The 11,860-nt window shown below is 43.1% G+C and overlaps 3 protein-coding genes across 3 annotated transcripts; 2 read left to right on the top strand and 1 right to left on the bottom strand.

The window, feature by feature from the left end:
* Window positions 1-4,003: 4,003 nt before the first annotated feature.
* Window positions 4,004-8,162, bottom strand: LACBIDRAFT_333636 (uncharacterized protein; the record flags this gene model as incomplete). Its single annotated transcript, XM_001888292.1, has 14 exons — window positions 4,004-4,022; window positions 4,072-4,256; window positions 4,303-4,499; window positions 4,561-5,517; window positions 5,765-6,302; window positions 6,352-6,448; window positions 6,500-6,578; window positions 6,600-6,675; window positions 6,728-6,857; window positions 6,907-7,135; window positions 7,184-7,388; window positions 7,444-7,635; window positions 7,660-7,881; window positions 8,001-8,162. 14 exons carry the CDS (start codon window positions 8,160-8,162, stop codon window positions 4,004-4,006), a joined length of 3,288 nt encoding a protein of 1,095 aa, XP_001888327.1.
* A 347-nt stretch (window positions 8,163-8,509) lies between these two features.
* On the top strand, window positions 8,510-9,745 carry LACBIDRAFT_333635 (uncharacterized protein; the record flags this gene model as incomplete). The annotated part of the gene is made up of 5 exons (XM_001888333.1): window positions 8,510-8,788; window positions 8,848-9,219; window positions 9,269-9,382; window positions 9,447-9,677; window positions 9,725-9,745. The coding sequence occupies 5 exons, from the start codon at window positions 8,510-8,512 to the stop codon at window positions 9,743-9,745; spliced, it is 1,017 nt and encodes a 338-aa protein (XP_001888368.1).
* Window positions 9,746-10,830: 1,085 nt separating this feature from the next.
* Window positions 10,831-11,626, top strand: LACBIDRAFT_333634 (uncharacterized protein; the record flags this gene model as incomplete). The annotated part of the gene is made up of 6 exons (XM_001888332.1): window positions 10,831-10,873; window positions 11,002-11,109; window positions 11,164-11,205; window positions 11,261-11,329; window positions 11,380-11,534; window positions 11,585-11,626. The coding sequence occupies 6 exons, from the start codon at window positions 10,831-10,833 to the stop codon at window positions 11,624-11,626; spliced, it is 459 nt and encodes a 152-aa protein (XP_001888367.1).
* Window positions 11,627-11,860: the final 234 nt, after the last annotated feature.

Below are 11,860 nucleotides of genomic sequence, written 5' to 3'. Positions count from 1 at the left end.
ACTCTGCCCAAGACCTTCCTGTGCATCGATTTCCATCAACGAAGACTTGTTTGGATACTACTNTACGTCCCGAAAACGCTCCGACAAACTGTTTATGAAACCGTCAACTCTTGGTGGAGGTACATCTATTTGTACTTTCATGTTTTTGCACTTCTGCTAAACTCTGCCCAAGACCTTCCTGTGCCTCGATTTCCCTGAATGTAGGCTTGTTTGGATAGTGCTTCACGTCCCGAAAATGCTCCAAGAAACCGTTTGCGAATCTGTCAACCCCTCGTGGAGGTACTTCTATTTGTACTTTCATGTTTTTTTGACTTATAATAAACTATGACCAGGACCTTCTTGTGGCTCAATTCCCTTCAGTGTAAACTCGTTTCGATACTACTACACATCCCAAAAATGCTCCAACAAGCCATCTACGAATCCGTCATCCCTTCATGGAGGTACGTCAGTTTGTAATTTTCATGTTTTTGCACTTATGGTGAACTCTGCCCATGACCTTCCTATGGCTCAATTTCTTTCAATGTGGACTCATTTGGACACTACTTCACATCTCAAAAATGCTCCAACAAACCACTTATGAATCTGTTGACCCTTTGTGGAGGTACATCTGTTTGTAATTTCGTGTTTTTTGAACTTATGCTAAACTCTGCCCAAGACCTTCCTGTGGCTCAATTCCCTTCAGTGTAGACTCATTTTGATACTACTACATGTGTGCAAGTAGTAGAGTAGCAGTGAGTACCCTTCACACCTTTAACACCAGTCTGTTCGATGGCAGCACCCCCTACATATTCCCCTTGGTTATTTTTAGTTGGTATATGCATTCCTGGTCATATCCTCAGGTTTGCCCAGTATTATGCCTTGGACAATATACAGCTCTTTTACTACTTCAGGATTGAGGAGACGTTTTCTGAATTGTTGTTTAACAATTTATTGTATTACATTGTATTAATCTGCCTACCCCGCAAAGCACCATGAATTGATTACATTGTATTCTGCCTTCTGTAAACCAGTCACTCAATCCTTAGGATAGTTCAATGTGCAGGCGTATATGACAGTGCTGTCCATGAGGCGAAGAAGCCCTGTGATAAAATGTTAAAAACAACAGTGTTGATCCACTTGCATTTGCTTACCATGTTGAGCCATTGTGGTGTCTTCCCATGCAGCTTTGTATTTTAATGCTGCAGGATCATGTCTACCATGTACATGAGAATGCATTTGATGTTGATGGTGTTATGCACCAGGGGATGGGTGGCAACTTTGTATAGGTAGTGGAAGCATTCATTCCAGTGTTCATTGTACATAGTGTTTGAAAGTTAGGTTAGTTAACCGGAAAATAACCGGAAAATAACCAGACCTAACCGCAACACTAACCTAACCGCAGTTAGGGTTAGTTGATTTCGAAAATGGAATAACCGGTTATTTTGCGGTTAACTAACCATTAAATAACCGGTTATAACCAGCCCTATTATACACCTTCAAAACGCACTTGAGAATGTCGAAAACACTTAAAATTTGACTAAGTTACGGTCAAATCTCTAAAATATCACTCAAATGTGTAGACTTCCAAGGACTTGTGGGTGTGGGCCAGTGCTTTGCATGGCATGTATGAGTCCTTCCTGTGAATTCTAAATTTAACCCTGAGCATACCCACTTCAATATCATGGCAGCCATGGGCACTATTCTTATTTTTCAGCCTTTTTTTTTGTTGAATTTTCTAGCAATTCTTTCTGATCTTATGACTATTTTTCTGTTTATGGTAAAAATTTCCCACAGTCTTATTTGCATATATCTGAGAAAAGAAGATAGCTAGTTACATTCTGTGATCTGTAACAACATACTCTATATACTTGTGGCTAATTTCCTTTTTTGGTCAAAATTCCCATGGTACCAGAAGCACAGCCCCTCAGTTAGCTCTATAAACAACAATTGTAGCCTCTTTGCTTAGCTTTACAAATATATATAAATGATGTCATACAAACCATTCCTCATTGAGAAAAATACAAAATACTGAAAAAATTGGACATTTTTTGAAAATAGACATATATTATAACCAAGATTTCAATAAGAAAGAATGCTAGTCACATGATATAATCACATTTTATAATGTAATACATTTTCTATATTTGTATATAGACCCTGAACCTAAACACAGCCCCTTTAACATTGTAATAACAAAGAATATTGTTGTTATTCTTTGCTTATTTTTTTCTAAATTTCTAGCCATTTTTACTTTGTTCTATATTTAGATGTAGACCCTGAACCCTGAACACAGCCTCTTCAACATCATGGCAACAGAGAAGGTCACTCTTAATTTTTGGGTATTTTTTTCTGATTTTCTGGCAACTTTTAGCTGGTTTCTATATTTAGATATTGACCCTGAACCCTGAACACAGCCTCCCCAACTTACTAAGCAATATTCAAATTTTTCAGATATTTTTTGCTGATTTTGTTGCTATTTTCCCTGATTTTATAGCTGCTTTTCTGTTTAAGGGAAAAGGTTCCTGCGGTGATGAAAGGTAAATGAATGAATGAATCAATGAAAAATTTGCCCAAGTCCTCAGCTGATAAAGAATGAGTCTTACTCATAAACTCATAAGGACTCATAATAATTGCATAAATATGTCAATTCTTCACCGATTTTAGCGTTCTTGGGCTCGTTTTAAAGCTAGAATATGCAGAAATAATATCTATCAAGATACATATGAGCATATTTGCCTTGTTATAACCGATTCTTTGTTTTTCGGTCCTAACCGGTTAGTAACTGCAAATAACCGACCATAACTGGTTAGTTGCGGTCCGGTTAGGTTATTTTAGGTTTTGGGACAAAGGCTAACCGGTCTCGGTCTCGGTTAGAGCCCCTGGGCACCCAATAACCGGACCTAACCGGACTTTCGAACACTAATTGTAGACGAGACATCTGCCACCAACCACAAATCACTACTTGACTTCTGGTCCATTGGTCTGAATCTTATCCACAAGATATGTTGGAGGTGTTTCAAGGGTCCCAGGTGCATTTTCTCAAATGAAAATTTATCTAACAATTGCCAGAAAATAGCACAAAAATTAGAGAAAATTGGAATATGGTGCTCATTGTCAGCAATGATGTTATGAGTCCTCTGAGTTTACAAAAACACTAGTTTATTACCCTCTTTTCTCAAGGATTTTTTTACTACCTCTAACACTATTCTCCCATAAAAATTGATGGTTTGATGATGTAGAATAATGAACATTTCCTAAAAGGAAATATAGCAATAAAAATAGAAGACAAATCAGAAACAAATGGGGGGCAATGTGCACTATTGATGACAATGTTACATAGCATATTTTCAACTGAGGTTATTTGCACTTTTTCAGTTAAAAATAGCAATAAGAAATTGAGGGAAAGTTACTGCTTGTGCAATATTGGGGAGCATGGTCAGAGTCCAGGAGAACTTTCCATATGTAGTAATCTACTTGAAATTAACTATAAAAGACTGGAAAAATTTAGAGAAAAATGGAGGATAATACTGATTGTTGCTTTCAATGTATATGTAGGTACTCTCTGTAGGTAAATGGAAATATACACTTTATCCAATGTAAAATAGCAATACTATATATATATATAGTTAATGGGTATAAATCTGATGGGCTTTCAGGAGGTGGTCACATGACTAGTTTCCTAAATAATCAAAAATGTGAATGTTGTGGTGCTGCATTGTAGCTTCCTGAATATAAAAAGGACTTGTATCTGCCATGCTTGCAATGGCCCTCTTGCACAAGTTACTATTCTACAAAACATACTTAGCAGAGAAATAAAAATCTGTGTGAATTGCCTTTGAGGATTATTTGAGTTGGGCAAAATATCTTGAGAGATGGGAGGGGCAGACACAATCCTCTGCAACACACCCTTCGGAGCGAGCCTTGCGGATGAGCTGGCACTTGGCTGACACAGCTGCGAGGGTGTCGTTGATGGCTCAGTGGACGCTCCATCAGTATAGGATCCTGCCATATGTTGTTTGATCATTCAGTCGGCATGCATCACCCTATAATATGTTCAAAGGAGAGAATAATCATAACACAGCATGGGCATACCTGACTTTAGTAACGAAGATGTCCGTGATCGTGCTGATCGGCCACTGCTCGTTGCTGCAGAGCTCTCGAAGTTCAGGAGAGCTCATAAAGAGCCCGGACTTATTTCGCGCAGTGCGATTCTTGCCGCTGTAGACAAGTATGCCAGCGACGTCGAAGGAATGATCACGCCGTTTGATGGTCGTGATCTAAGTGAGAATTAGTGGAGCGCGTTGAACTGGCATGGTCACGTACCATGTCTGTAATTGTTTTGAGGTGCTCCGCAAAGCGCAAAGATGCATCGTGAATACTGGTACCCTCATCAGCAATTTGCTCCTTAACAAATTTGAATGCTTCCGCCATTCGCTCATCCTTCTCCTCACTCGTGTCTGCACCTTCCATGAGCTTCCTATACTCCTCATTGAGGTTTTTGTTCCACGTCTGCAAGCCCTCTATAGTGATTTCATCATTTTCATCAGCGGCAATAGTAAGTTTCTGAACTGAGATACATACCATGATCATCGTCGTCAGGCTTGGACCTGCTAGCAAAAGTCTTGAATACATTGTAATGATTGGGGGCCCTCTTCTCTTTCTGTAATAAATTAGCCTTTTCCATTACAAAATCAGGAGAACAGCTATTGAGGTGGCCGAGACGAGCTGTGTATTGCCATACAATCCTGCCGAACAATCGATACAGCGCACTCTCCATGAGAGAAGGCTTCTGAGATGAAACAGTGTCGACCTTGGGAATTAGCTCCTCTGGCATCAAGTTGAGGTTGAAACTTCTCAACACTGCAGAGGCATTGAGTTCGGAGGGCGACAGGGAAGCCTTCAGTGCATCCCAAGAGATACCGGCTGGTGGTGAAATGGTTGGATTCGGTGAAGTTTTTTTGTTGTCAGAGCTGGTCCTCTTACTTTGAGCTGCCGCGAGACCTTTGGAACGTCCAGATGCCTTCGAATTCATCTCTTCCTGCAATTCGCGCTGCATCTCGCGATCTTCTTCTTCATCCTCCTCCTCCGTGTCCGTTGCAGGCTTTCCCCTCGACCTGAGCCGAGCCCTCTCTGTCTCCTTGTCGCGCTGAGTTTCTTCATAGTCTGAGCCACTCAAGTCACTTTCTATCATAGGATCGGGGGCTTCCCAGTCCTCACCTCCCCTGCGCTTAGCCCTTTGAGTGGCACTGGCGAGCTCAGCATGGCAAGTTGTTTCAGCCTCTGCAATCTCCCAGTTTAGGGCATCAATATAATCTTGGGGGTCGTGAGGGGCAGTGTACCCTTCGGGAATGGATACATATTTCTCTTTCTCCTCATCCCATATTTCAGTGAGTCTGTCGGCAGCGTTCTGGATACCCTCTCGAGGGTTTTGGCCTTGGTAACGAATAAAGCCCTCCTCCCCATCAGCAAGATAGCACATTGTTTGGCGGCGCTTGTGAGGTTTGGCGCGTTTGAGCTGCTTGCCAAACACGAAAAAATCTGCCAACCCTCCCAAGTTCAATCCCAACCCAGGCCAAATTTTGACGACAACCCCAATTCAGCCAAAACCTCAAATCAAGGTAAATTTCTACAAGCTAAAGGAGTTATTACAATGGTAGTGTTAGAAGCAAATCTTGTGAGAATGATGATCTGCATATTTGTTAACGTAGTAAGATGCGTGGATAAGCTCGTACTAGAAAGTATGGATTAGTGACAGCAAAGTAGTAGAGATTGAAAAAAAACTTACTTCGGGTTCTTGCCAGTGCAACATTCCCAGTCACATACTCGTCGATGATGCCAGTGTCCTCGTCATCGTCGCCGAGGGGTATGATAGGTTTTGGAGGTGGCAAATGGGAAGGGGGAAGCATCCGACGCTCGACGAAATCCGTGCGTGCTCGAAGGAGCTTGTCCAGCCGCTGATTGGTAAGCAGCATCTGCCCCAATCCTTCGTAGCGGTTTGAACGACGCCAAGGCCGTTTGACAGCGGTAATGTGGTGGGATTCAGTGATTGATGAGCATAGCCCGCCAGGAGCACCAAACTCCTGGATTTGGTGGATGAGGTGGACAAGAGAGTGCTGTTGGGGGAGGTTGAAGCCAGTGGGTTGAACACCGCATGTACGGAAAATTTCACGGTGCGTGTGAAACCTCTCAATGGCCGTTTGGAGTGCGGCGAGTGATTCTTGAGTGATGTCAGCTCGACGGGCAATGTAGCAGGCATCCAAAAATGCGCTGATACACTGCACCATTTCGGGGGGTACATATCCCGAGATGGCTGGAAGGTAAACCTATTTTTGTTTTAAGTAATGGTGCGATACCTAACGAAAAAGATTTTACCTTCATGAGAGCCTTTGAGTCATCACCCGTCCACTGCTTGAACCGGCGACCATGCGGAAAGCGGCGAAGTCCTGAAAGTAATGGTGCTGCTGCAATACTTGACAGGTTTCAGAGCAATCTTGACAGTGGGAAGGAAGAAGGTACCAACCGGCGGTCAATGTCATCCAAAATCTCATTAGCCCGAGCTTTGCCGTGTTCGAGGTAGAGGTAATCGCCGACCCATTGGACTAAATGGTCTTTGAACGTACCCTTGATCAATTGATGAAGTAGATCTGCTGACAGCATTTCGTGGATGTCGGCACGTGGAAAGTGAAAGGTAAACGGCTGTAGAGTGATAAGAATGGATGTTTGTTTGTTGAAGACAAGAGAAACTCACAGTAATGTCATCATCAATACCATACTCATCCCATAATCTTTTCAAATCGAGCTCATTGACGAGCCCTTCCGTGAATCGTCGTGAGCGGCTATCCGCCAACCCATCTAAGTTTGTTGGAAGAGCCGTGCATCTGTTTAGGGATTTAATTAAAGCTCCAAGTTTCTATAAAATGAACGCACTTTGGACACCAATTTTGAACAATTCCGGCAAGGTAAACCTGCTCAGGGTAATCGGCGATGTAGGCGGCAAGGTCATAGATCACATGCTGAAAATGGCCATCAGGGCAGCGGCGGACCACAGGTTTGATCATCCCTGGACGGAATGTCTTCAGGATGGCTGCGATCGAGTCATGGTACAACTGCCGCTTGAACTTGCGAAAGGCGGGGTCGTTATCATACTTTCGGTCACCTGGCAATGTCATTAGTTACGAAAGATTGGCAGTCATATTTTACAAACCTTTGGGGATCGCTAAGAAACCAGCAGGCGCGACGGCGTTACGGTGTGCGCGACAAACTGTGTTGAAGAGGTTGCCACCAGAGATGTAAAATGGGTGGTACTCGACGTGGCCAGTTGCGACAGAGACGGTTGTCTTGTCACTGCCTGCAATGATAGGACAGTACAACGCTCCTTCTGTAGTGGGATCCTCTTCATAGATTTTATCCTAAAAATGAGACAAACTTCAATAAAAGTTTCGGAAGTAAATTATCTGGACTCACACTATGATGCCAAGCATAATTGCCTGACATGAAGTCACTCCAACGCCGCTTGCCAGATTTGTCAAGACCAATATAAGGTGCGTAATCGAAGTGGCCATCAAACTCCGGGTTGTCGAGCATCTGGGTCATGATGACCTCAGGATCCTGAAACCAGACCTCGTACTCCGCTGACTTCCAAGAGGGATCACTCGGCTGTACATCCCCGGTATAGCTCACAGTAAAACATTTCCAGGGTGCATCACCAAGCTGGATTGCGTCAATGCTGGAGTACATATGCTCGTATGAGGTGAAGGGACCCAATTGATCAGATTTCATCTTATCTAAAGCCCATAACTCTAGAAGTTCATCAATGTTTCCTGCCGACATCTCAACACGGCAGTACAAGAAATCTGCGGTCCGAAACTGAATTTCACTCTCGAACGGCGACCAATCTGTCGGCTGTGCAGCTGTCCTGGGAAGAGGTAGGGTACCAGGAGGAAGTGGATTGCCTTCGGAATCACAGGGGACACCTATGTGGAGTGAGAACCATGCAAACGAAAGAAAATGTCATGACTTACCAGTGAGGTGCGGATGAAAATTTTGTGATGGCCTCGGTGGAGGGGCTTGTTGCGGCTCAGGTGAGGGAGGTTGGGACCAGGAAGGTTGTACACTCTCGGCACCTGGTGAGACGTGTCCAAGGCCATCCAAATTGTGAAAATCTTCGCCCACAGAAGGGACATCAGAATTAACCCAATTAGAGTTTCAGTGTACAGTGCGGAGGTGGTAGGTGAGGCCCCGTTGGCGTTTGAAGCACTGTGGGCAACCAGCATGAGAGCAGCGAATGCGAAGCATCGTCGGTCGATAATGAGGGGAGAAGGGCTGAAATGAAAAAAACTCCAAGTTCTGAAAAAACTCTAAGTTAGTGGGGCCGGCCCTTCATCCGGTTAGGGGAAATTTTTTTACCTGGTGGACACGCGGCCATCGGGTAGCGAAAGACCCGATTGTTTTCTTCGGTTAGCGAAAGACCCGATTATTTTCTTTCCAACCTTCACCACCCTCCCCTCTGTCGCATTCAACACATTCCAATATGTCGGCGAGTCGTCCTAAGCGCGCAAATGCTAATCAGCACCCTGCACAGATCCTTCTCAATAGCACAACTAAACGACGCACCTCTGCTCAAGTCAAGGCTGATAACGAGGCAGCAGCTGCCGTTGTTGCAACTACTGCCTCAGTCGCAGCGACTAAGGAAGCCGTGACAAAGGCTCGGATTGCCCAGCTCGAGGACAGCATCCGTGCTGCAGACCGAGCAAGTGCTGGTCAAGCTATGCGTCCTGACCTTCATAAGTCATCAACATCTACCAACCGTGTATGTAAATACCAAAAAGCCGTGCTTACCTGATACTAACTTCAGTTTATATTTGCTAGGTGACGACAGCACCAGTTGGGGCCATGGCACCTGCGCTAGTGGACGACTCAGCAGGGATTCCAGTCATCCACCAGAAAGGACTTACTTACCGTGTTACACGTCCACCCTCAAGCGCGTCGATGAGATCCGAAGAACCAGTTGAGAACATGGCCATTGATGTTGATGCAGATGGAGGCGTCTCAGATGGCATGACGGGCATCCCCCCTGAGTCGATGGTTGACAGCGAGAGCGATGGTTTGGGAGTTGGCGAGTGGGAAGACAAAGGAGAAGACGATGAAGACTTCGTGATGCAACAGAACCAAAGTGATGACGAAGAAGCTGTACCAATTTCTGTAAAAGGCAAACAGGTCGCAAAGGGCAAAAAGAACAAGGTAACATACCAGATTGTTCAACATACCTTCTGACACACATCCTCTCCAGGCACCACCTCGTGGAACGTTTCGTCAAGATATTCAAGAACTCTGCCAGAATCCAGCCATCGCTGGCGCTGTTGTATCAACAAACAAACGCAAGGATGTTGTGACGGTTGACGAGGTGAGTGCACATTTTACTGTGGTGACATTGTGTTGATATGTGGGACCAAACTGCTAGTGCGAAGTGCGGAAAGAAAACAGATGGTGGGTTACTTCCTGGCTGGAAGAAGCAGGTAGGGTACCAGCCAGGCATGAAGAAACAAACCCTGCCTGCTCGAAACGTCGATAATGATCAAGACGACTGCGATAAGTTGGGTGAGTTCGATCAGGAGGAAACCCCGGAAGACCTGGCTGCTGTGCGAGCGTCGAAACCGTCAATGGTTAAGATTCGAGAGGGGCAAAAGGGGGTCGAACTGGTGAGTCAGCTGTGTTCTCCTTTTTTTCAACACTTTGATTTTATGAGTCCTTACGAGTTTACGAGTAAGACTCATTCTTTATCAACTGAGGACTTAGACAAATTTTTCATTGATTCATTGATTTACCTTTCATCACCGCGGGAACCTTTTCTCTTAAGGAGAGAAGCAGCCATAAAATCAGGAAAAATGGCAAATAAATTGGCCAAAAATGTGTAGAAAATCAGAATATTGCTTAGTAAGTTGGAGAGGCTGTGTTCAGGGTTCAGGGTCCATATCCAAATATAGAAAGCTGTCTGAAAAATGGAAACAGATAGGTTGAGAAGCAGTGCAAAATAAGTGAAAAATAAGCATGGTATTCACCATTGCCATGATCATGAATGGGCTGTGTTCAGGGTTCAGGGTCCATCTCTAAAAATAGAACAAAGCCAGATAGATTGTATAACATGATTACAAAATATGCCAAAAAAGGGAAGAAAAATCGGAATGATATTTGCTGTTGTCGGGGCTGTGTTCAGGGTCCATATCTAAATATAGACAGAAAAAAAAACAACTCAGAGAAAACAGCTGGAAAGTGAAGAAACTTGTACACAATAATTTAGCTATATTTGGGCAGATTCCCATATTTGGAAGTGTATCCTGGACCCTGAATACAGCCTCTCCAATAGTATAGCAACATTAAATATCAGAAATGTGATTATATCATCTGACTAGCCTTCTTTCTTATGCAGATATTGGTCAAAATACATGACTATTTTCAAAAAGTGTCCAATTTTTTCAGTATTTTGTGTTTTTCTCAATAAGGAATGATCTGTGTGACATTATTTATATATATTTGTAAAGCTAAGCTAAGGGGCTACAATTCTTGTTAATAAAGCTAAGTGAGAGGCTGTGTTTCTGGTACCGTGGGAAAATTGACCTGAAAAGGAAATTAGGGACAGTTTTATAGAGCATGCTGTTATATTTCTCAATGTGGTCACAAAATGTGACTAGCTATTTTCTTTCCCGAGATATATGCAAAGACACCTATTTATTCATGTTTTTATATATTTTTCTCAATAAGAAATCATCCTGGTCATATGATTTCAGTACATTTAGAAATGTATGACATGGGGCTATAATTCATGTACTGTGGGAAAAAGTTCCCAAATAAGGAATGTGGACATGCCCTAAACTTCCTGGGTACTTCAAAGCTTCTGGTAAATAATAGTAAACTTTCCCTTTTGAACTTGAACCACCATCATCTTGCTTTGCTGGCACCTTGTTCACTCCATTCTGAGTCAACCACTCATGCTACTGCTACAATTCTTTTTGCTATGGCTTCTAGGCCTTCTCTGCTACACTTCTATGCCCTCTGTATTCTCTTCCAACACCTGGAACATGCTCAGATCTGGAAATACTGGTGTTAGCTCTGAACTTGGTCATTTTTGGCCATGTAAGCCTATTTCTATATTTCTGTAGGTACTCTGCTAATCTTTCTATATTCTAGATCAACAAACTCTCTGTTCTCTGGCTATTCTGAGCCCAGAAGGTATGTAACTTGCCCTTTTTAGTGCATATTCTCAAATTTAATATATTTAACCCAGAAAACACATCATTGGCTTTCTGCCAGTTAAATCCTATGGATTTCTATGCCACCTCTTCCTTAAACTATGGTAAGACCTTAGCTTGATCATATGTAACTCAGGACTGAGCAATCTTCTAGATCTTTTACACTGGGATCAAGGAAGTTTTGGCAACTACCTTGATTCCAGTGAGGTTGATTACAACCCTAGCCCTTGGGCACCCTCTATAGTGATTGATCTCAATCCGAGCCCTTTGGCAGCCAACCATTTGGTTGAGCCTCTTCCATTCAACATGGTTGAGAGAAAAATACATAAATTATATACTCATCCATTTGTGGTTGAGAGGCAAGGCCTTTTGGCACTCTATACTCTTCCATTTATGGTTGAGAGGCATGGCCTTTTGGCATTCAATACTCTTCCATTTATGGTTGAGAGGCACAATAAATATGCTCTTCCATTTATGGTTGAGAGAAAAAGGCACAATAAATATGCTCTTCCATTTATGGTTGAGGGAACAGACATAGCTTACCCAAATATGAGATATGATGATATATATAGGCATACATCAGGAGTATCACCCTTACACTGGAATGCACAAAGCTCATGGTCAGAAACTTTGAT

The sequence above is a fragment of the Laccaria bicolor genome, genomic scaffold (genome assembly GCF_000143565.1).
Source record: "Laccaria bicolor S238N-H82 LACBIscaffold_54 genomic scaffold, whole genome shotgun sequence".
Lineage (NCBI taxonomy): Eukaryota > Fungi > Basidiomycota > Agaricomycetes > Agaricales > Hydnangiaceae > Laccaria > Laccaria bicolor.
The sequence above is the reverse complement of the archived record's forward strand: the minus strand, read 5'-3'. Positions and strand labels throughout refer to the sequence as shown.